The sequence below is a fragment of the Pteropus medius genome, unplaced genomic scaffold, assembly GCF_902729225.1.
Source record: "Pteropus medius unplaced genomic scaffold, Ma_sr-lr_union100, whole genome shotgun sequence".
NCBI lineage: Eukaryota > Metazoa > Chordata > Mammalia > Chiroptera > Pteropodidae > Pteropus > Pteropus medius.
Window position 1 is genome coordinate 6,615,096 of NW_024352786.1, and position 26,618 is coordinate 6,641,713.

The window sequence follows — 26,618 nt, forward strand, 5'->3', positions numbered from 1 at the left end:
TTCTTGTTTCTTTACAACTTGGATGGCACTATACTCAGTACCTCTTCAATTCTTTCAAGAAGTAACCCTATATTTTCTCAAGTGAATATATCATCATTTTATGACACAATAGTCATCTGCTAGAGCATTTAGGATTGCAAAATAAAAAGGGCGTAAGGTAGAGAAGTGACAGGTTTACTGTGAATGCGTTTTCATCCTGTAAGGAAAGGAGAGGAGAAAATGGTCATACTTACTGAGTTTTCCTAAATACATGTAACTTAAAAAAATCTTGCCTCTTTGACAAAGACTGATGTAGAGTTTAAAGGTTCTAAAATCTCCTAAAATGTCTAGTAGAAAGGCTATGACAACCCATGGTTCTATAAATACTTTCATGTGATTAAAAAAAAAAAAAAGCAAGCAGTTATTCTACTGTAGCCAGAATTCCAGTTAACCAGAATAGAGGAAGGAGACTGGATCAGGTGAATGTAGGGGAAAGCGCTGAACTATGATTCAAACACAAAACACTTGGGGGAACTCATGTTTGGAGTAAAGCAGACTACACAAAAATGAGATTATGTAGCTTTCATGGCAATAAACAGGAGAAGTAACTATATTGGACTGCAAAATAATTCTCAGAGCTGTTTTCACTTATCTAATCTCATTTAATCAATAGGAAATAGGAGATTGCGAAATTGGAAATTATTCGCATGTATTTGTCTGAGTAGACAGGTGGGAGTGAGATGCAGCAGAGGAAATTGGCACTATAATGAAATTAAGCTCATACATTGCTTTTAATGAAGAAATAACTAAATCTAGAGGCTTTTTTCTTTATCTTTTTAACGAGGCAATTACCTAAATTAGAAAATCCAAATTATAATTTCAATGAGCCATTTTAGGAATAACATGGGAAACATAAGGCAGAGATCCTTTGAAAAGGGCAGATGGTAGCCATCATAATCAGGGAAATGTGGATCTACACAGGTAAACAGACGGCAAAATAAAATAAAAAGAATAAAATATGATAATATTAATCTTGTGTTTATGATGTGCTAGTTTTTTTTTTTAAATGACAACTAAAAAATGTCTAAGAACAATGGGGGAAAGGCAAAGCCTTTGTCATGAACACCAAGGTACCAATAAATAGCATAAGACTAAGTTAAGAAGAATACTGATTACTTCAGAGCCACGTTGTTTTTCTCTCAAGTTTCTCATATATATATATTTATTTTTTTCTTTCGTTTCATCCATATATTCTAAATTTTCCTCCATTTCTCTATTTATTCACTCACCATCTCAAGTGAGGTAATATTTTAAGTTGTTACTTTTGTTATCATTAAGAACAAGTCACAAAGTCAATTGGGATTCTATTCATATTGGTGCTGCTGATTGTATGTGGATGGGAATTAAAACAGTGAAGACAAACAACTGACAGGCCTTGAAACGCCATTGCTTGCAGAGTTAGCGCCTAATTACAGGGAGAGAGAAAAGTAAAAAGAAGGAAGAGAAGAATAAAAATAGTGGAGGAATGCAGGGGTGGACAGTTAGGAGGAAGATGGAGGAAGACAAGAGGGGCAAGAAAGAATGGAGAGGAACAAGCAACTCAAAATTTTCTACTCCTCTACCATGGCCATAACAATTGAATCCAGGTTTAATCTGTTATTTTTGTTTTGTTTTCACTGGTCCTGGAAACATCCAACTAGATCTACCCTTTGGACAAACATAGAAAAATATAAATAATATCATATCTAACTCTTAAAATAAAAAACACAGATCCATGATTTAACTAAAGCCTAGAGATAAAATATATACAACACTATTTTTCAGAACCCTTAATACAATCCAAAATGTTAATTGCTAAAACACAATCAGTAGCTGTCATTGTATTCTGCTACCAAGCCATATGCTAACCAGTGACTAAATGGTTGCCAAAGATGTAGAAATCTCAATTCTGTTAGTGTTACTATAATATCGCACTAATGCAGCATCAAATTCCACAATGAAGAAAAATTTTAATTTTCTGGTCTTGTCCTGGATTTTGCATCTGATTTCTTCCTGAGTTGTTTTATGAGTTTTGTCCTTTGTTTATTTTTAACATTAATTAATTAGCTCACCACCAATGAGTTCATTACCTGAGTTTCAATACTAAAATACTGAATATCGAATACTCAATACTGAAACACATTTCCTTGTGTCAAACTAGTAGAAAAGATGAATAATAGAGTAGCTGTGGTTTTGACAACTAAACTGGGCAGCAGAAATGCTATTAATTCGGAATGAAACACAATGCAGGCCCAGTAGTAAACTGCTAGAAGTAGCAGCAGCAGCAGCAAAGCAAGTGGACATTCTGAAAAATCTCACATAGGTTGCTAATTTGAATGAAAATATGAAACAGCCAGGGCACAGAAAGATGCAGAACCAAGTCTATGGAGAATAGCTATAGCTGGAGTCAAAAGTGGATCTCCACATGTCCACTTCTGGAGGACCAAATGGTCCCACATTGACCTTTCCAATTATAGCTAACCATTTGGGCAGCCACAACTTTAATCTTGTAGTATGAAGCTACAATGAAAATAAGTCACAGTAAATAATATGTACTATATTTGAAAAATTATTGTTATTTTTTACCAAAAAGTTTCCTTGACACATAAGAGTGTCAGTATTACAGTGCTCTCTGTCTCTCTCTCCCCTCCTCCCCTACCTGTCCCCTCTTGCTTTCTTCCATAAATTGGCAATATGTACACAGAGAAATGGAGTAAACGTCAAGGAGATTTAGCTTTAAGAAGGTGAGATCTATTCACTCTATGAGATAAAATCAAGATAACACAAGAATAAGATTTTGACTGAAGCCACTTTTCACAACTCATTTGCTACTACTTTTAAAAAATTTAAACAGCCTATTGAGATAGCTTAATTTCTGTGTATTCTGGCAAAAAAAAAAAATTCAAAACAAAACTCAAACAATGCAAACAACTACTATCTTTATAAACCAAGAGGGCAATAAAACCTGGCATTCTATATTACAAAAAGACCTGAGAAAGCTAGGAATTGCCTTATGAACATGATCTTTCTGAAATCGAACAATGACCATCGAAGGCTTTATTAAGTCTTTGAATTCCATAATAAAATCTGGACTGATTTTTCCTCAAACCCACCTTTAATACATAGCAAGAAAGTGCTTCAGATGGTCTTAAATTATCTTTTAAACAGCTGTCAGGGCAGTTTACCTAACATTCTTTTGTCGAATTTACATAAAGTATGTCTCATATAGATGAGAAGAGTTGACGAATAAAGAGATGGGATTATTAGTCAAGGTAAAAAAAAAAAAGAGAGAAAGACAGCTTCATTCATACAGAAATGGCTCACCAGGTGTTTCCCCATAAACTTCCAGAACTTACCATCTGTTAAATGGAAGAATAGCCAGAAAGTCCTAACTGATTAGTTCTTGCCCACAGAAAAATCTCTGGGTTTTCATTTATTACCATTTGTTTTATTTTTATAAGTCATTATCAATTAAAGAAGTAAAAGATATTTTTTAACCTGCTGAAAAAAACCCTCTCCTATACCAGCTTAAGTCAAGTTATATTTTCCATTGTATTTATTATTCCCAAGCAGATTCAATTTTTATTGCCCCCCAAAACAGTACACCGAGGCTTAAAAATATGTGATTTCCCTGGGTGCTAAAAGCATCACCAATAATTCTGATTAATGTGTCTTGACACTGAATGCATTAGCCATACAATATTCTTCTTGCTTAAAGGCTAATTAGAATTCAAGTCAGCATGATAACTGCTTTTGAGGATTACAGCAAGAACATTTGTTGTAATAAGAACCTCCAGCCAGCCAGTTTTGGTAATGATTGATTTGTAAAATTATTGAGGGGGAAAAAAAAAAGAATGAGAAAGTGAGTCTGTCCCAAAAAAACACTTATTTCCCTTACGGATCAAATTAGAGTATAAATTAAAACATCTTGGTGGCTATGATGAAAATGAACTACCATAGCAGGTTTATTTAAAACCCAGAAAACATACCTTTCTGATTTTTTTTTTCCTTACAGAATTACATCGTGAAAGCACATTTGGTGTATTTATTGGAGGTTTCATTCTGGCTGCTAAAATTCTCTGAGTTCTGGTTGTATGGGTTTCCTAATTGGACTCAAATTATTCAACTGATCAGACTTGCTTTATGCAAGCAGGAAATAATTATAAGTAACAATAACACAACTTTATTCTTTTAACCAGCATTTCTTCCTCTTCTTTTTTCTTTCAGGAATTTGTTTTATACTCTAGGCTATTTCCAAAAACTGCTATTTTTAAAATATGATTTGATATTTCTGAGGAAGAAACCTCATTTCCAGCAGATTTAGGAGATAAGTTTCCGTTAGATTACTGAACACTATGTTTAATCCTAAGGATGCCAAAGTAAATGTTCCTGCCACCTGTAAAAGTTAGACTTTATAGGATTTAGTGTCAAGGATGATTTCATAGAATGAGGTATAAAGAGTTAGTTACTGTCTCATACCTTCTCAATCCTGAAGTTGTTGGTCTAAATGTTAAATTTTCACTAATGGGGAAGCCAGAGCAAAAATATAAACCTTTGAGGGGAAATACTATAAAAGTTTCTTTGCTGCTTAAATGATTTTTTTTTCTGATTTGATGTAATTTTTACCGTATTATGTCTCCCTACTGTATTCATTTTACTGTATAATTTTTTTTTCCAATTTACTTTCTGAATATAAGATAAATTCGAGGTCTATGTTGAAAGGCGAAAAGCAGGGACCGAAAATCAATACTTGTAAAAAATGTCTTGGGCTAAGCAATGCTATGACTGGGGCCTAGAGAATTTCCTCAGTGAACGTCAAGTTTTTCTTTTGCTTTTCGTGTGAACAGTGTCTGGGAAGGAGAACTTAGACAGTACTATGTCTTATGTGCAGAACATTGTGTTCCTTCATCCTTCGTTCCTGGAATACGTTTGGGTTATAGGAAAAGGGGACGATTATGGTGTCATGGTTCAAGAGAAAGTAGGGTATATTACTGCTCTTCCAGGTAGTATTCACCTGGCATTGAAAAGGAGTTTGCAGAATTTACAACTATTAACCTGTAGAGTATAAATGGCTTTGTGTTCTTAAGTTAAAATTACTCACACGAGGAAAGACTATATAAAATGGGTATGTAACCAATATTTCCAATATTCTGAGCTGCTCCAAGAGGAAGAAGCAAGAATAGCTAAAATTTATACAAGCATTGACTACATGCTTGGCAATATTTTAGGAGCTACACACATATTAATTCATTTAATCCTCAAAACAACTCTCTGAGTTATGTACAACGATGATTCCCATTTTATAAGAAAACTAGAGCAGAGAGAGGTTACGTAACCTGCCTAACGTCATATATAGACTCATGAAATAGCTGAGGCGTAGGACCAGGATCTACACAACGGTGATTTGGTCCTACGGTCAGGGCTGTGGACCACTGCTCCCTACTCCTTAATTGCTAGGGTCATATAATCACGAAAGGGCTAAGTAATGTAAATTTTTCAAAGTGGTGAAAACATTTTTTTAAAAAATAGGAGTTTTGAATTTTACCCTTTTATGTGATATCAGAAAAGCTAGTTACAGTGTTTTGCCTATGAAAAATATATTTGAAGACTTGTTTATAAAAATAATTTTCTAAGCTCGAATCTTATTCCAAGGATCAATGTCTGCATGGTACATTGTGCATAATTTAATTTTCTCAGTTGAACATCTTGACACTACATGAACCATGAATGCATGAAATAGGAATTCCAAATGTCTTCCACATGGTGAGAGGACGTTCCAATACTTGTGCAGGAAGTTTAAGAGTAATTTGAAATTAAGTTATGCCTGTTCTTAGTGACTTTTATTACGTATGCCTAAGGTATTAGCGCTTTTCTCTGAGTGGGACCTTGAGGTGATAGATAGATGAGTCTGCTGTCTGTATTTAGGCACTTTGCTCATTTCCTGAGAGCTGTGTGGAAGGCATTTGGATGCTCATTAAGTTTCCAACCATTCCCCGAGAGCAACAGGTGGCAAATCAAAGCTTCCCTGGTATGTCATGGCTGGTTTCCTCAATGTCTTGGAAATAACGGATGGCATTTGCAAGCTCTCTGTAGCACCAGCAGATAAGAAGGAGATGAATAGCAACAGGAAGTATTTCCAAAGCATAAACAAACACACAAGTTCAGGGAGGTTATGACTAATGTTCTTGCTACCACACTTTCTAAACCCATACATAGTGGTTTCATCTTTTAAATATTATTACTCTTTCAAACTATGAAATCAGAGTTAACTCTCCTGTGGTTAGCAACCTAATAGAATGAGATATATTACAGAAAACCCCAAGTAAATGACGCTATGACATAAAATTATAAACTTTTAACTCTACATTGTTCTTAAGTTGTCTCCTTTACAAAATTACTTATTTATACTGAGCACCTACTACATTATAAGGAAAGCATATCACTCACATTCTGAACTACAGCAAGAAGATAAAGGTTATTCATCCAAAATTAGAATCAGTGATTTAAATCAAATACTAGATAGTTACACAACGGTACTTGGTAATTCCACAAGAAAGTATCTCTAGTGAATGATAAAAAGGTTTTTGTCAACTGATAGCTTCTTGTCACTATCACTAGCTGATGTTAGAAAAATAAAGAAAAATATCAGCTATATGATCTCGACAACATTTGTCTTGCAACTGCCTATGACCCGAGGAACAAAAACAATTACTGGAGGTGGCAAATCACCAACATGCTTCCCAATTTGAAAAGTTCTAAACATCCAGATTAGTCCAAAGATGATTAGAGAAATGACCTGGAATACTTTTCATGGTGGAGGACATAAAATAACTAAAAGGTAATGATAACAAACAGTAGTAACTGGAATTGTTTTTTGTTTGTTTTAGAAGGGGAAAAAGAACAATGACTTCGCCTTGTTGACTTGTCGTCAATAAGAAAGTGCCTCATGCTCAGAAGGGACAACTATTTCAACACAGCACTGAGGTTCCCACCATGCGACTTGGTGCTGGCAGCACAATCCTGCTAACCTATAAGGCAAGTGCTGCCGGCAACCCCACTGAGTCTTTCCAAAATGCCCATATTTTAAAATGTCTTCCCCTTATTTATAACCCTACTAGGTTCTTTATAATTAATGGTGAATACGACTTGTTTTAAAAATCTATGATTTTCCAATTATTTTTGAAAACCTCCCTTTTTTAAATGTGTGGGAATTACTAAGGAACTGCCATAAATTTATTCTACAATATGAAATCACATATTAATTTTTAAGTTATTTTTGCTAAATATCAAATAATAAGGAAATAACTTTGGCTCTTTCGAAATCTATTGCCATAGAGTATATTTCGTCACTGAGGAAGCCAAAGACTAAAAATATATTAAAAACACATATCTGAACTTTTATAACACTAATCTGGAACCATCAAACAAGTAGAACCAAAATTTCTGAGTGCCAACCCGGAAGACATGGCTTTCATATCTGTTAATTAAACCAAACATACTCATAAAATATTATATGTGATACCAGATGGTATCTGGAAACTCAATAATTTAACACATTTACTCCAAAATCACATAATTTCATGTAACACTTCAAATACAACCTTCATGAAACAGTGTATACAACCCTCACACTGAAACTAGAAATATTAATTTTGGAATGGTCTAATGATTAGTAGAAATTAATTCAAAACTCTGTAAGCTGAGAACAAGGTAAGGAAAAATCTACTTGCATGATGTTACCCTATCAAACAATTCTAGAATCTAAGAAAGAACTTTAAAATAAGAAGGTGATTTTAAAAGAGTAACCACACCTAAGGCAGAATTTTTAAGCCTTTTTACTTGCCATGTGAAAAATTTTAAACAATTAAAAAATATTTCTTAATATCTGTAGATGTTTTAAAAATATGTAAAGCAATGTTTCAAACTAAGCTTTAAGCAATCATTTCAAGATATACATAAAAAGTTTATGGGAATAGTTTATGGGTCAAAATAGTTTAATAAAATGATTGGTACTTCTCAGTGAGAATTACTGACAGGAAGTGGAAGAGAAAACATTTTAGAGGGATTATTATAATGGGTGAATCATAAAAACAGCTGCCTCAATGTTAGATTTATGGGGATGTTAAGACTCTAATTCTGGTCAAAATCTGATATAGTCTTAAGAAAAAAACTTAAATGTGAAGTAGACATTCTAGACCTTGAAGAATTTCTATCGCTTCAAATGAAGCGGCTTTTATGTTGATTTAAATAAGGGGGCACAGTAGGTTAAATAGCAGAATATACAGTCCAGCTAGCAATGGAAAACTTTAGAATACCTATGCTTAATTTGTAATTCAAAAATTTAATTGGTTGAGATGGCTGGTGAGTATTTAAAGAACATCACTATACTCTCAGTTTTCATTTTTTCCCCTATTTTCCTCCAATTTTTGTGACTCTTACAATTATAGTTCTATGAAGCCAAGACTGTCTGTGCAGTATTTACCTTTATCCCCGGAAGTCCAGGAAGCCCAGGAAGCCCTGGTTCACCCTACACAGGAAAATCACACAGCATTATAGAACAACATTCACTTAGTCACAGTCTCCGGAGAAAAGCGTGGCAAATGTTCCTAGCTGAATACTTGCCATCTATATATACACTGTCTCGTGTCAAGAAGTTTGGTGAGATTATACAGTTCAGTCAACTCTTGATTCAGGGATTGGTTGACCATTTTGCAGATTTTTCAGGATTTTCCCCTTTTCCTGCTAGTTCACTGTTCACTGGCATCTCTACCGAAAGGCAAGAAAGAGAAGTAAAAGGAGAAGGAACTCCCATGTTTTACTTCTTCCTGGTAAATGATTTGTTGGGGAGGCTGAAGCTCTTTGCTGAAATGAGAATCATGTGTGTATCTGAATAATGCCTCCTAGTTCAGTGCTCTCTTACCTCAGATAATCAAGAGTTGGCTGTATGAACACATGGATACATCAAAACAATATACATTAAAAGTCTTGCTCACTTAAAACTATAGAAAGATTTCTTTTCCATTCCTGAATGATGAAAAGATAAATGCATGGTTAATATTATACTTAACTCCAGCCCATATTTCTGACAATTGTTGAGTCTGGGTAACCCTGCATAGCAATTTAGGGCTCATGGTGCCATGCAGCTGTTCCTGAATACAGGTTTGAGATTAAATGGTACATTTTGGGTGAGCACACTGGAGTCACGATAAACCTTCTCATTTTCACAGAATGATCTACATTATTTTAAGTACAAAGAATAGTGACAAGAGGTTACATTGCTTAGAAAATCTCCTGAATTCCACTAAAGAAGAATAATGGAATTGCCGGAGAAAATGAAAGTCCATCCTGTGTTGGACTGAGGTGACTATTTGTGGAAATAACATTTGAAGGTAAAAGGGTCATATATTTTCATGATGGTCAGTCAGTGGGATGACAACTATACTAAAAGAGATAGAAGCATCAAACTAACCACAAAACTAGTAGAGGGAGGTACTTCTTTTAACCTAAATGCTCTGCACTTCTTTTAATCTAAATGCTTTAACAAACCTCATTCCAAAGAAAATCTACTAAAAACGACCAGACATTTCACTTTTAATATTATTACTTTCAAATTTTGAAGAGTCATAACTTGCTCTGGTATTATCACAAAATGACCTCATATACTGTTTAAGCTGTATGGTTAGACATAGAAAGGACAATGACTTTCCTGACGGTTTAGGTCAAAGGTGCTTCAGGAATGCAAAAGAAAAGCTATTCTGTCTGAAACTATAAACAAAAGTTTGCATTGTGAACAATAACACCAAGATGAGATTAAGCCAGAGAAGAAAGGATAATTATTGAGGATTTGATATTCCATTCAAAGAATACTTGTCCCAATAGATTAAATTTTATGCAGACACAATATACATTTGATTTTCTTTTTTTCTTTCCTTTTCACCTTTCAATCAATAAATTTAGGAAGATTTAATAAAAATGGCTTGTATTCATATTTTACTGAAAATTCTGTTTTGCTTTAAAAAAAATGTAAGGCCCTGGCAAACACTAAAATGCAGTAGAGTATACAACCAACCAATACAAGTAAACATATTGGTGATAAATCTATAGTTTTATATTGCTTTAGAAAAGCCTCCTAAAACTCAAGACATCCTATTTGAAACATAATTTGAAATCTATAGGTTGTAACACTATTTCTCAGCGGTTCTCATCACACCCTCCCTCCTACCGAATGAAGAGGATCATAGGACTAATTGAAGACTTATATACACATGCATACATATACACACACTCATGTTTTCTAATGATGAGAAAGATGTATAAGACGTTATGGAATATTTTATAATGTAGATTGATTTTTTACAGAAACCTTGAGCATTTTGCTATTCCCTATATCATACGTGTATGTATAGAGTTAACAAATGTACCTATTAATGAACGAATGTTTCATTAATTAATATTTCATAGTCTTGTATTTTAATTAATATTTCATAGTCTTGTATTTTTATAAATTTGACCTTTCCAAATTTATGTTTACTTAAAAGCTGACATAATGAAAGACTGTAAAACATTCAATGTTATCCTTTGTGGAACAACTGAACATTTTTAGGAAGACATTTCTTCCTATATAAACTTTCTATCTTTATACCATGAAGGATTATCTTCCGATAAAGAGTTATTCAGTTAATTTTTTCATTCTTGCCTGTTCTTTTGCTCAGGAGATTCTCTGAGTTGAGTTCGTGGGCATACATAGCCCAGGGGCAGATCTGGGTCATGATTAAGAATAGTTTTGTTATTCCATTTGAAGAATACTTGTCCAAGTAAACTTCACATGGATACAATATCTTTGTCTTTTCTTTCCCTTTTACTCTTTACTTATCTACTGTCAAAGTCTGAACTCTTCTTTCCTTCTGTCTCTGTACTTCTAGATATAGTTCAACTGTGAGAGCCCCTTCCAATGAAGGATCAAGTATTTTTACCCCTTTAAAATTAAAAAAAAATATATATATATATATATATATTGTTAAAAAGATGTGGAGAGTTAGAAAGGAAAGAATTATGTGGTTAAACACAATACCTATTCCATAAATTTACTCACTTACTTTACAGAGACATACATACACACTCTCATGTATCAATCACACACTCTATTGTTGTCTGTATTTAAAAAAACTATAATAAAATCATCCCATATTATGAACGTTACACTAAAGAACAAATTTTACTGCAAACTACCAGAGAGTGGAAAGCTAATCAATGGGCTTTTCATCTGTCATGACATCTTCTATTTTCCTGGGACTGCCCCTAACTCAGGAACTTAAGTGCCAGTGAACCCACAACACAGTTTTGCAATGGTGAGAAAAATGCCATAGATCTCTTGAACTGATTCTGTACTCACTTCTAATCTAAGTAAAGAGCAAGCATGGAAACACTCTACTTTTAAATCAGTGTTGGGGTAAGTGTTGCCAAATCCAGATATTAGACAAAGGAAGTCATAAATATTGTGAGAAAGTGAGATGGCGTCAAAGAGTAGAATCTAGCCTATTAATAAAAACGATGCTGCTCATTTCAGGGCATGTGTTCATTCAGATTGGTCGTAAGCTTCTTTTGGTATAATTTAAAACAGGTGTTTAATGAAATACAAAAGAAATTCGATGTTTCCATATGTAAACCTATAAACTTCCAGAGATGGCTCTAAGGTGTTTTTCTAAATATTCACAATAAGGAAATGTTTTATTAAGCAATTAAAATCAATTTGGATCTTCCACTCTGAAAACAGTGGAACCTATATGAGATTATAGCAAATGTGTTTTGTTTTGTTTGTTTTTAAAAAGACATAACAGTCATGCAGACCTTTCTTTTAGCACAGAATTGAAGAGCACTTTAAATTTAGCCTTTAATATTTAAAGACTAAGGGACTTAAAATTAGGTCGTCAAGTCTCAGCTTTACCTGAAACTGAGTCTGATGAATCATTACTCTTAGATTCTTAGTTTTAAGAAAAAAATCTAATTTTAAATTAGAGAAATGTTAAAAGAATGTGAAAGATATTCTCAAAACTTTAGTCCTAAGTGTTTAAAACAAAGCAGTGACTCTCTCAATGACTTCAAGAATGTGGAAACATTATTTTATTATGTTTTAAGGTTCCAAACTACTACGAGGCAATCTATCCTCTCTTTCCTTTTATATTGAGGTAAATTCTGTTTCTTTTCATGTTTTTTTCCTACAACATCGGCTACTGCTAGACAAAGGCAGAGTCATGATCTTCAGAGATTTCACCTAATATGGAGTTCACTTTTACTTGTTAGCTACAATACATCTGTTATCTCAAATCTGACTGCATTGGGCATTGATATCCAGATGCTCAGACGATAAACTGCTAACAGTTGTTTCCTGCCTCACACTCAAATGAGCATATGAATCTAAACATATTCACTGCATGTCCTCTAATTTATCACTAAAGTGAAGCACAGATGATAATATAAATTAATGTATGTATCTATAGATTGGTTAAAGTGAGTTGGCAAGTGTCTCTAAATTTTATTTTATGAACAAAGCTTTTTGTATAACATAACATTCACTGCACAGGTGGATACTAGTCACATAAAAATTATCAGTAGGGAAGTATTTGCAATGAAAGGAAAAGGAATTTAATTTTTAAAGAACTGTCCATTATTCTCTAGTGAGACAACTTAGTAAATATTCATTTCTTCTCATGAAAGAAAGAAACATGCAGAGTATCTTTAAACATGCAAGGTAAGTTGCTGGCTCTCCAACCCAACTGATCTTTAGTAGTCTCAAACAGCTCAGTATATGCAGACTTTAGTTTGTAAAGCATTTTTTTTTACACTTACAGAGTGTGTTTTCACTTTTTTTAGAGCATCAACCCTTTTAAAACACAAAACCATGATGCTTGGCATGCAAAGCATAAAAACTACATCATTTTGCAATAAGTGTCTTCAAACTACACAGTGGATAGTAGATATAAAATGGTGAACAGGAGACAGTATAGAGAACACACTAGAATACGGATATTACCTTTTGCCCTGGACGGCCAGATTCTCCAGGTTCTCCCTGGCCAAAGAAAGCCAAAGATGAAAGGACAAGTCTTACAAGAAGTTTCCAAAACGCTTAGGCCTCCAGACTCTCTCACAGGGACAGCCAAGCCACTTTGATCACAAGCATTTCATTTACTTTATTCTGTTACTCTGTGTCTCACTAGACACAGGAAATTTTTTTTCCTGTGACTAAACCTCACATACAGATCCGCATTTCCATAAAACCAATCAGAAAGGAAAGAGAAAGCAAGACCTCTTATATGCGCCTTTATCAGATTCCTGGTTGTGTGTGGAAGATGATTATTGCAGGAGAATAGAAACAGAGTTGTAACCATTAAAATTGGTAAAAGGGAAGAGAAAGCAGAGGCTTGTAAAAATCAAAACTGTAACTCTTGGGGTACAAACACTTACAAGGCTATATAGTTACCTTGATTCCTGCAGCAGATGATCCAGGGTCACCCTAAAATGAAACCCATGAGAGATTATTCCATAAGTTATGGGAATGGGAAACACAAGCACACAGACAGCCATTATCGACAGGGGCACTCAAGGGAACCCCATGACTAATGGGCCCAACTAGGCTGCATAAGACTTTGTATCGATACCTCAGCTGTTAAGATGTCAACTCTTTCCAAGACAAACAATGTACTTTTTAAAAACATGGGTTTATTTTGAATGCAAAATACATAAGGACTACATTCCTTGAAATAAATGTAAATATATAAATATGGATCTTCCTCTTGACATAGTGCTAAAATTGTATTCTAAAACAATAAGTTTTAATTTGGGGATCTGGAACTTTGGTTTTCTCTATTTCTGGAATTTATTAATGTCCCTGGCTATCCTTTAGTGGGAGTTCCCTGACCCTTTCGCAGTCTTCAGAAAGTCAGGGTTCAGCATATGAAGTCAAGGGTTAATGATGTTGAGTTGGAAAAAGCCACGTAGCAGGTCAGCTTGTCTTCCTCATGAAGTACTGTCACAGTTATGACCGGTATGTTTTTTTTAGCTTTACACTTATTTCATTGTAATGCAGTCACCGGAAAGTTACAGGATGATGAATGACTCGTGGGTGACAGGGACACATGTAAGATCTGAGAGGAATTCTTGAGATAGAATCTGGTTTTCTAAAGGGCACTGTATTCCATCTGAATTTCATAGAGGGTGACTACATTTTGAGAGCAAATGTGTTACAAATAAGCAGATAGGGACTAGTGGAAAAGAATATGTAGAATAGTTAAGAATGCTGCTTATTTCTGAAATGAGGCCAGCAAAGGGCCTACATTTTCAAGCTCCTTCTAGCCCTCTTTCCCATAAACATACTAGAAGGAAAATAAAGGGAGAAAACTTAGTCATTTGAGACTGCCAAGAAAATAGAAACAGCCACAAGGAGAAAGGCACATATTGGGATTTCCTCAGCTATCTTAACTGTACAAGTGCTCAAAGAGCTCCAGGGGTCTATTTCCTTGTTCTAGATTTAGGAAACTGCTCATCAATCTTTTTTAGAGAAAGAGATAAGGCCTCAGGCCTCTGTACTTGTTCCCCTCCCTGATTCTCTCCCCTCTCCTCACGGCTGGCACTTTCTCTCTAAGTGGCTTAAGGTCCTGGCTTAAGTGGCTTTGCCTCAAATAACCCTTCACCAACCAACCTAGACACATGTCCCTCACACACACATCATACTTTGGAGCATAGCTCACTTTGTAATTATATATTTATGTTTTTTGTTTATTCATTGTCTGTCCCTCCATTAGACAATAAGATTCAGTGTCTATTTTTATTCAGTGTCTGGCCCCATAGTATACGTTCAATACATGTCTGGTAAATAGACAAATCTCAAAAAAAAAATGTTTTAAGCAGGTCAGAAGTCAAGAATCAAAATGAAAAAAAAATTTAGGAAGGAAAAAAAAGCTTAGAAAGGAGAAGGAAATAATAAATTAGCTTATTGAGGAATCTGATATATATGTGATTCTTTGACATCTGTAATTACTATTACCCAAGGAAAAATTAAAACATGATGAAACATAAAGAAGAGGACCCCAATCATCACTTTAGAATGATACTGTTTTTACCCCAATCATTAACATACAACTGAGTTCCACATGGGAAGTGAAATAAATGTGGCTAAATAATAATACTTATTTCCAATTCCACTAAATTGAGTCTGAAAGCCATCAACACTAATGAATCAGGTTTCCAATATTCTGCACAATAAGACCTTTGTATTCATAAAAGCAATTTTGACTTAGCTAAGTCTCTTCTTTCATCTCATTTATACCTCAAAAAATTCCCGAGAGATAGGGTAGATATTACTGTTTCCATTTAATAGATGAGGAAATTGAAGCAACTAAGAGGCTAAGTGAATTTTGGACTTCCTAAATTCTATTGCCACGTTCTTTTTATTGTAATCAGAAAATAATTATTGGTTTATTTTATTTTGACAACAAGACATAAGGTTGTATGTAGTAAACTTGTAAATAAAAGGAAGTTGCTTGTATTAACCGTAGTTTAAAAACTTTTTTTCCCAGTGTTTTAATGGAAAGTGGCTAGACAATGCACTAATGAGAAAAAGACTAGATTTAGTTCTCACGGCAAGTGGACAGAACAAAAAAAGACAGTCTTCTGAAAGGCTGATTTATTTGTAGAAATTGGAGTAATTTCATTGGAGTAATTTCATGGACAACTATGAGTGACATTTTAAATCTCTTTTAAAAAAATTAGAACTGTGAAATCTCAAAGAACTTTTATAACTTTTAAGTGGCAAGGCAACTGTTAGAGAACATTCATAAGTTAAACATTTTAAGGGATAATGCTGCAAGTAGTGGAAATAAAACAGTGTTTATAATCCTCATTCCTCTAACAGTGAAAAGGAATACAGGATTAAAGTGAGAAACAAACCACCGTGTCTTAAGTACACTCTTAGCTTCATAAATCAGTTGGTTTGGAAATAAAAGATTTCAAAGGGTAAGTCATAAATGGGGAAAACACTTTGAGAAGATACTTGAGGTAAATGAATTTGACTTTACTGCTTATCATTCAAGCATAGAGAGTTCTGTTTTTGGTTGTTCTTTTTAAACACAAAACTCGGTATATAATTATATGTATGTGTTAACAAAGTCTATGTGGCATATAAAATGAATGTGGTCACACTTCTATTATTCATTAATTTGTTCACTAAATATTTACTGGGCACCGATTCTGTGCCAGCCATGCTCTGGATACAGGGATGCTAGGAGCTGGGAGACAACACAGCTGTAATCTCCACCTTTGTCCTGTGCATATGATAATCATTTACTTGTACGCATATCCAAAAATATTACTGATTGAAAGCATGGAAGACACTTTTTTCCTTTTTCTTTACATTTAAAAAATATGGGAGAAGAAGAGCTTCTCATGTTTGAGAAATTCTGTATCACTATATATACACAAAAAACATGATAAGCAAATGCACAATACAGGAAAAAATTCTACCATTCAGTAAAAATAAAAAAACAGTTGAAAGTAAAAAAACTTTAAGATTTTTCATTCGATAACTATTTATTATCTTCCAAGTTTATGCTAGGAACTTAGATTGGTGCTGGAAATAGAACGGTTGGTATCATATAGTTTTTTTGTTTATTTGTTCATTTTTTTCTTTTCCAGTGAGCTGAATGCCCAATTAAACAAAGAATTACAATAAATTGTGATATGGGTTATGAAAGAGATAGTACAGAGGGCTATGGAAGCATATCATAGGTAACCTACCCGATTCAGAGGCTGCCCCAAGGAAATGATATAAATTCAGGTTTCAGTGGACTGAAGAATAGAATTAAAAGGCGGCGGTGGAGGTGGACAGAGAACAAGAGTGCTCTACGCTAAGGGAATCACATGTGCTAAGTTAGAGAGGGCCCTGCATTGATTGGGGTGGGAGTGCCCACTGAGATAGCCCTTCACCATGTGATTTTAAAAAAAGAAAACAGTTTGATTGGTGGTTCTAAATATAGGTGTGCCTTCTGTAAAGGCTCAGAGGATGCAATTCAAAGATGCTATATAGGCATACGCTAATACGGCAGTATATTTATAAGAATGGAGATGAGGGAGCAGAGGAAATGAAGGTAATATCAAGATAGGTAATACCAAGAAAGTCAAGGTGAAGCTTCTGAATCAACAGATAAAATTGTGACTACAACAGTGGCATGATCAAACCATTCAGTGTACTCCACGAACAACTACTTTCAAGTGGGAGGTGAAATAGATAAGAAATCCATTTCTACATTTGTTGGTGGAATCAGCACTTGGAAGAGCAGAACATAACCCTTCCACAGTAACTCTACACATGATTGAAATCAGTCTCTGGCAGGCTATTCTTAAACCTAGAGTGCATGGTACTTGCTGGCCACGGAGAAATCCAGCCTAGTGGTTTTTACAGTTCCATAGTGTTTCCAGATGACCAGTCTGGAAAGGCTTAGATTGCTTTACCATCCAAAGGCACTGAGTTGGATCAAAAGGAAAAAAAATCTTATTAAAGTGAATCAGTCAATGACGTAATTTACTACATCAATGGCAGAAAAGAAACATTTTTGATTTTACATCTCGAACTTGGTAAACGATGAATGAGTTTCACATACTGAAAACCAAAGGCCATGAGAAGAGTGTTTCAAACATACTGGAAATAAATTATGTGACAGAAGCAGGAAATGTTTAAAAAAACACATCAAAAATTATATTCCAATTACAGCATTCTCGGCGGTGAATGCTACAGGTCAGATTACATATTATATGTTACAGGTTCCTATTTACAATTCCCTGTTTAGACCCATTGAAAGTTTATAGATATGATTTCCGGTTTAACTGAAGCATTTCTTGTACTTAATTTCAGTTGACTAATAAAATCTTTTGATAAAAAAGAAAAACAACCAATCTAGTTGATTTCAATTTCCATGTGGTAAGAAAGCTAACGTTTATTGAGAGTTTACTATGTGTGACTCGGCATGGTAAATGATTTGCATTAATATAAAAAATAAGAACAGTATTCCTTAGAGAAGAACTTGGTCTTTTCAAAGGAAAAAAGTTGCTTTACTATTGGAAAATTAAATTTTAAAAATGTGTGATTAAAGAAACAATTATTGGCCTACATTCCAAAAATGAAGCTTTAAAAATACATCTACTAAAGCATAAAATTAACTACATAAGTTCGCATGGGCATAGTTCAGACCTGGCATAAAATTTTTTAAGTTGAAGAAACTGCTCTCAGTTTAGAAGATTTTCCTTCTTTAAGCAGAGGTTGGCAATTATGGTCTATGGGTCAGATCAGCTACCCACTTGTATCTGTGTGGCCCGTGAACTAAGAATGGTTTTTACACTTTCAATGGTTAAAAAAATATATATATCAAAAGAACAACATTTTCACAACACATGAAAATTATACAAAATTAAAATCTCAGTGCCCCAAAATACAGTTTTATAGGATACAGCCACCCTCATTTGTGTACGTATTGTCTATGGGTGCTGTCACACTATGACAGAGTTGTATTGCTGTGACAGAGACCATATGGCCCATAAAACCTAAACTATTTATTTTTTGGCCATTTATAAGGAAATTTTGTTAATTTCTGCTTCTAAGAAAAACAAGAAAGTTAAATATAACATCCAGATTTATATATCTGGGGTTTGAAATTTTGACTTTGAGAGAAATGGATGTATATCATCGGTCTCATTAATATTAAACATATTCATGACATATCTGATTTCAGCATAATACTTAAATTTTATGGGTAAATAGAATGGATCTATAGCAGTGGTTCTCAACTACGAGTAATTTTGTCCCTCAGGGGACATTTGGCAATGTCTTGAGATAGGTTTGATTGTCACAACTCAAGGGTGCTACTAGCACGTAGCGGGTAAAGACCAGGAGTAATGCTAAACATCTGACAGTGCCCACAACAATTCTCTGGTCCTACATGTCAATAGTGCTGAGGTTGGGAAACCCTGGTATACAAGAAACTGAGAGTTCACTCTAACTTTCAGGCTGCTCTTCAAATACAAACACAGTTGCTACCTGATGAAATTAATTCGTTTCTACTACCATGCCATATTTATATTTATAAGAACGAGAAAAATAATTTTCTCTTTATTTAATGAGTGTGTTTTTAGGACTAACCATTATCAATCTGTACTATAATAATTTTCAAAATGGAATAGTGGAATAATCACCTTTTATAAATTAAATATTTAAATGTTTTCTAAACTTGTAGAATTATCTCTGACCTTGTCATAGCAAGCTACTATATCATTCATTTACCTCTCTCAAAATCTCCCATTATCATATATACAGAATAAACTTTCTTGCTCATATATATATACTATTCTATATTTCACAACATTGTACCTTTTCGCCTGTGTCACCTTTGGGGCCACTCTCTCCAGCATCTCCCTAAGAAGGGGGAAAAAAGCAATACATGTAAAATATATTGGCGATGTTACACAAAGAGTATTTTCCATTATTTTAAGTTTTCTTTCATAAGCACTATACATTAAAATCTGTTGTAAGTGGTCTACACAGCTAGTGTACTTTTACCCGAGCAGCTGCCTGTTATCACCAGTACAAATACATATTACAATGAACGAGGTTGAACAGTTTAAAACTATTCCATGATATTAACAGAAAGCGACAATTTCTCTGATTTCTAACAGCTTATCCTGGCACTTAGAGCCTCCTTAACTCTATCCTTCTCTTCTGCTCAAAGCTCCACTGTAACAAAGACTTTCTCCAGACCATTCCCTCAGTATGCCATGTGCCTCACCGCCTCTGTGTCCTTCCTCATGTCACTCCTGACACCTGGAGCCCTTCTATCCATATAAATCCTACTCCTTTCTTAAGCCCATCTCAAATCTCCAGAGCTTCAAAGTACATGACCCATCCCTCAAAACCTGTGCCCTGAATATTTGACTTATCTGTGCCTACATGTTTTGCATTTGTGAAATGAATGTTTTATATTTTAATAGAAAACTGCTTTTTTTTTTTTAAATCGTAGTAAAATAAATTAGGGAGTTTATGCTTCTTTGGTTATTTCTGGAATTTCCTATGTCTATTCCCTTACTGACATCTCCTTTTTACTGACAAAGCAATGCATTGGAAAAAAAGTCATTCGTTTACAACCTACGCTTTGCTTCTTTAAATTCTAAATTCTTCAGTTTAAGTCTTATAGCACGTTTGGTGAAAACATCATAGATTTGGAGCCAGAGAGACTGAGCCCAACTCCAACACCTACTGGGCAAACGAAATTCTCTTTCCATCAAATTTATCATATGTAAAACAAGGGCAAGAATATTTTATGAGGTCATAAGAAATAATCAATATATTGTGTGTAAGGCAACTAGGACAGCATCTGACACATAAACTGTTAATGACAGCAGGTAGAAAAAACAATGCATTATTGTTCTTACATTCTATAAGCTGGGATGCCCTACTGTCTAGCTTCACAAGAGGTCACTTTTATATCATTTAAAAATTTCCTTAAAATAAGAAACGATTGATACTAGTTTCCTTGCAAGAAGGAGGAGTGGCAAGGGAGGGAGATATTCATTTCTCTCTATTTTCTTTTCTTGTTTCCGTAGGCATCAAGCTAACTTGCTAGGGCATTTGTCTCTGGTGGTGGACACCCCACAGCAGCCCTGGGAGTCTGCAAGGCTTTACAATGAACCCTGGAATGGTACTGGCACTGCTCCTTCTCCTTCCTTAATTTCTACACAAAAGAGTCATCTGACGACTAATTTATTAATTTCAAGTTAATTACCACGAACCGGTTGGATGCCAAGTAAATGTATTGGTATCTGTTATAAAAAGGAACTTTGATAGCAGCCTAGTAGCATACTTTAAAAAAATTGCTTGAAAATCTTTTTATTAAAAAACAAAACAAGGAACAAACTTTCTTATTAGGAAGACTGCCTCAGAGTGGTCATAAAACGAAGGGTCTGACTGACTTGTCCCCACTAATTTGCTCTCCTTCCATTTAAATAAATGTCTTTTTTTCTGTTTGTTTTACAATGCCAAAAATTACAGTTATATTCAAGAAGTTCACTGGATCTTTATATACACTTCTTTGGAGATCAGAGGGGATAATATTGATTTATCAGAAAGATTTGATCACTTACAAAAAGCATTATGTAGTATCTTGATAGTTTCCTATGCAGACAGCACATTTCTCAAACACTATTAAAGTAAATAGTATGAGAACCAGGAAAATTAGCATTACAGTATATACTGAGAGTCTAAAAATAATCAGAACATACCCAAAGGTAGTAAGGAAGGACAGGTAAGAAAAATTTAACACATGGCCGTCTCTTCTTTTGTTTCTCTTTTTGGTTCTTATGGGAATTCTTTGTGGGGCAACAGTCAGTATTTTTGCTGTGAGTAAACATCTGTAATCCTTTAACTTAGTGACCTAAGTAGCAGTAGAGAGATGTAGATGCTTAGAAAAGTACTAGAGTGGCATCAGCCAATAGAGAGAACAGAAATTTTGCAGGCCCAGGGATTTTTCAAAGCCATTTAAAAGCCAGACATAGAATGTTTAAATTTGCATCTTTTCCCTCCATTCCTTTAAACCTTTATACACAAACTTCTGTCCATACATAAGAACTATGTAATTTTCTCCTTCCACTACTTAAGTTTGGAAAAAATCAGTGGTTATTACATTTATACCTATATCTATCTATCTGTCCACTTATTGACAGTTTAGTTTGGTACCTCTTAGGTGGGGAGGAAGGGGGAAGATAAATGCAGGCAGAATCATTCTCACCTTTTCTCCTTGTTCTCCAGGTTCTCCCTGGGCAAAAAAAAAAATCCAAAAAACAAAGATTGAACGACAAATTATTTAACACCTAATTAAGCAACACCAAACGAAATCAGATATTGAACATGGTAGGTAAATCGCATGACCCCTTTCTTTTTTGGCAATTTGTAGTTGCTGTATGAAAACAAACAGTAAGATGCATTTCCTAGAGAACTGGGTATAGATATCAATATCAAATGTAATCTTAATTCTCTGCTTTTAGAGGACTAAAGAAAAGTATTTAAGATTATCAACCTTAAATCATTTTGGAACCTTAAATCATTTTGGAGCCTTAAGGAGAACAATGTGGTGGCAATTTAACATCCTGGGTAGCTTCTTAGTCTAGGACATTTTATTCTTTCCAAACTCAGAAGCAGTAAGGTGGGCTAGCACATCCTTCCATGAAGTCGTCCTCAAAACAGCCTCTGGTGCATGGCTCATTTCCGGGTTCTGGAGTCCCAGTGTAGTTCCCCAATCTGTCTTCTCCTAACATGACCATAAACACAGTCCTGAACTTGGACCCTACACAATGTCATGAACACTTTAACCTGCTGGTAAACAGCATGTCCCAAATCAGGTGTATTTTAGGAGACATTGGTACGTTCAGGAAAGGAACTAGAATCGGGCAGAATCAAAGTGAGATTAGGAGAATGTCATTACTCAAAATCATGACTAGGAAATGAAAAATTGTCCTCTAAAGAGAATCTCGTTTTCACTTCACCCAAGGAAAGGAGCAAGGATGGAGTGAGAGAGTTCTAAAGTAAATTATACACATTATGATAATTTTTCCTTTATGAAAAGCATGAGTGTTTCCATGAGATCAACTACTTTTTAAAAAATGGCTTAAGGTAATTATTGTGTTTTTTAACATTAAAACCCACTCTAGAAGTCAGTTTGGAGGCAAGCCTTTTCATTCACTGGAAGTCAGCCTGACCCTTTGGCTTTCTGAATTTCTGGCCACCTTTCAGTGCTCAACATCCATCCTGATGGTTGCTAGGCAACAGAAGAATAGCACTGAGAACATGCATTAAGTATTAACTCCTATCATTTGGCATTTTAGCGTGAAACAAGAGAGGGGGAAAAAACAGGACAAAGCCCGTAGTACCAGAAGGAATATTTCTTTCCTCTCCAGCAAGACTCAGGACAGGTCTATAAATTTTAAGTCTGTCCTAGGTGCCTGTCAATAGCAATGTGATCTGGAAAATCAGCTGACAGGCATCTGTGGGTATGGATAAATACCAGCACAGCTGACAGGATTAGACATTAGTTTTGTACTTCAAGGGATGTTCACTCATCAAAGGATTTGGAATTTGTCTGCCTGTTTGGTTTAAACTAAACTGTCACCAATCTTTTTATATTTAACAGATTCATTTGTTCATCAAGAAACAAAGAAAACTTGTAATATCTCCCAAAAAATCATTACATTTTTTCCCCATTTAGTAACTAACTACATTGATTTTTAAATTTTAAACATGCCACATCTTTATTCTGTTCTTCATCTGAATAACTGGTTATGTTGTATAAGTGCCAAAGGTGGCCAAATCTTGAGGAAAAGGCATAGTGGCACTGTGAACATCATCTTTAGTAAGTGTTGTAAAAATTATGCAAATTTTAGGCAGTATGTACATGGTGTACATTTTAATATGTTCATATTAAATGGCAAATGATAATATTGTTTTTGAAACATGAATTTTCACGTTATTTAAGTATCTCAGAATATAGATTTTTGACAATCGTATCCTATATTTTTTTGCATTTGTAATATTAACAAGAATCACAAACATAATTTATTCATCAGCCACAAAGTTCTGTGCTATAGCATATTATAATATTGATAAAAAATTCCATCCAAGTGAAACCAGTGGGATATTTTAAAAAATTGTAATAGCTTACGATTTCATGAAAAGTAATGTCTCAAATGATTCTGCTTGGTTTTATTTGTACTTACCTTCGGCCCTGGTATTCCATTTTGTCCTACTGTTCCAGGCAACCCAGGTTCACCCTCAAAATAAAAAATAGATACTACTAAATAAAACAGACAAAATCAGTACATTATGTAGATCATTAGAAGATACGGCCATCCAATAATGCTCTAGAAGTAGACAGAAAATAAGTGTCTACTAGTGTAAATACAAATTAGCTTATTTGGTTCAAAATTCTATGTACTGGGAACCGAGGATAAAACAGGGCTGATTTCCTTTGTTCAGTCTTTTCTTCATTAAGAAAGTTGCAGCAGCTGACCAAGATGAAATGAATATCTAGGATGGTACTGAGGACATTGTAGGCATCAAGTAAATATCTGTCAAATGAGTAAAAGTCATCTGGAAAAATAAGGCTCTCCTGATGGAGAACTTTCAAGTGATTCATCAGCTCAGGAAAAAATAGACTAAATCATTATATTTATTAGACTTAATCAAATGAGCATTTCCAAATCTAAATCTTGAAGAACGCACACATCTTTGAACACCTACTTAATTCATTTAGACACATTTGACATGAAAATAAAAAGTAAAACTGGCTATGTTTTCTCTTTCCAGTTTCACTGTAAAAATAACTAGAGTAAAACACTCAGACTTGAGTGATAGGCATTTGGGAAAAAGGTGATGGTTAGTAGGTTAGAAAGTGTCCCATTTCAGAAAGATGATGATGTATACCAGCCTAGACTCTGAATCAGCCACTGTTTTCCAAAGAGAAGTACCTTGAAAGGCCCTGAGACAAAGGAAAAATACTCTAACTCTCAGTGCTTCCATGTAGCTTGAACTTATATCAATTAGAATTTCATTTTCATTTCAAAACATTCCCCAAAACTTTTACTGTGTGCTCCAACTAATGGACAACTTTTTTCTTCCACTGAGGGTAGTTAAGTTGTGCTTTTTTGTTTTTTTAAACATTTTATTATTAAATTAATTTCAGATTCACAGCAAACTTAGCTGATTTTTAAGTATGTTTTCTAAGTCACCTAAAGGGCAGGGATTATGCCATTTTTATATTTATATTCTCAGCATATTATTAAATATTAATGTACATATATAAAAACCTGTATATTAATATTAATAGGAACATTTTTAAGTGCCAGGAACTTTACATTTATTAACTCACTTAATTCTCACAAATTTCTATGAGGTGAGTATTATCTTTATCTCTACTTAACAGATGAAAAAATTAAGGCACAGAAAGGTTAAGTAATTTTTTAGATTTATGTAACTCTAGCCAAGATTTGAACTCTCATGATTGGGTTTAAGAGGTTGTGATCTTAACAATGTAATGCACTGTTGAATGAATGAATGAATACATCCAGAATACATCCAGAATGAATGAATACATCCAGAAATTGGGAGAGAGTATCTGATGAGTATAAATGACCTTTTAGAATATATAGAAACCTGGATTGAACATTACATATAAAGATGATTTATTTACCTCTATCTACCAGATAAACTAATGAATGTAAAGCTTACAGTGTATTTCTGGAAAAACAAAAAATGTTTTACTATTATACTGGATTATTATAATTGTGAAAGTCTTAACTTCCTGGAAGAAATTCTGCTTCATATATAAAGTTACACTATAATTGTAACCCTTGTACTTTCATTGGCAAAATGGCAAAAATGTAGCCTTGGAATAACGATAACCATTATAGGAAAATTTTGATAGGTCTTTTGTACATCACAAAGGGTAAGAACTTGGAAATAGAATACACTCCAAAAGAGGACTATCATTTTACTGTGCAACCAGAAAAAGAGCTATCAAGATTGCTTTCTTCAAAGACTCTCCAACAGGATGCACTAATGTCATAACTCATGGTTTAATGGAAATAAGAGATGCTGCCAAGAAACAATACAAACTTTGTTTAGACTTTCAAAGAATAACCATGGTAGCCAGAATAATATTAATAAAAAAAAATGGTTAAGTCCCTGGAACTGGACAAAATACATGCTGAGATTTTGAAGTAAGGAAGAGAAACGACGCTTAGGTATCTGCATAACGTCTTCCTTGATATATGAACACTGAAGGACTAAAACTTGATCTCTTTTTTCTTTGATTTTATATATTGTTTAAATAATCTTTTAAAGGAAACAAAAAATTGCGCCCATAATTCCGTCACCTTATATTAATTTTTTTTCATTTTGTCCTGTTTCTTTCTACCTTTTTATTTATACTTACATATTTTCAAGCAATTGTAAGCTAATTACACACTCTGACATCCAGTTTATTATTTTATACAACACATTTGTTTTCACACAGTATTCATGATTGTCTTATGAGTAGTTTATCATCTGTCAAAGTCAGGTTTGATTATTTGTTTAATCTGTTCTAAATTGTTGAATATTTAGGTTGTTTCCATTTTTTGCTATTAAGGATAAACTAAAACAAACACCTCTATAAATATTTCTTAATTGCTTTCCAAAAGGTTTTGAGTTTTATCTGATACATAGGCACATACTCTGTTACTTTTTCACAATTTCATCAGTACTAGATATCACAATCTTAACTATTTTTGTGTCTATTTAAAAAAGCACAAATGAGAGTTATTCAGTTTTACATTTATCACTTGTAAGGGTAAATATTTTTCATGTGCTTATAATTTAAATAGATATCTCACAAAATTTTAAAGCAAAAAGTAAATAAGCTGTTTCTTGAATGAATCAAAGGAGGACAGAAAGAAGGGAAAGTGATTTATAGCATTTTACCTTTCTAATAAATTATGTGAAGAAAATTACATTCAAACTTAGATTGGGAGGTTAT

General features: G+C 34.1%; 1 protein-coding gene across 5 annotated transcripts in view; it reads right to left on the reverse strand.

Moving 5' to 3' along the window:
- The window catches only part of COL25A1 (collagen type XXV alpha 1 chain), a 414,648-nt gene that overhangs the window by 55,600 nt on the left and 332,430 nt on the right, over positions 1-26,618 (reverse strand). For all 5 annotated transcript variants that reach the window (XM_039848694.1, XM_039848693.1, XM_039848690.1 and 2 more), the window contains 6 exons: positions 23,821-23,874; positions 21,840-21,866; positions 19,430-19,474; positions 13,496-13,528; positions 13,049-13,084; positions 8,501-8,545 (listed from right to left, as the gene is read on the reverse strand). In XM_039848694.1, the coding sequence (XP_039704628.1) occupies positions 8,501-8,545; positions 13,049-13,084; positions 13,496-13,528; positions 19,430-19,474; positions 21,840-21,866; positions 23,821-23,874 (240 nt within the window). The remainder of the gene's footprint in view (positions 1-8,500; positions 8,546-13,048; positions 13,085-13,495; positions 13,529-19,429; positions 19,475-21,839; positions 21,867-23,820; positions 23,875-26,618) is intronic.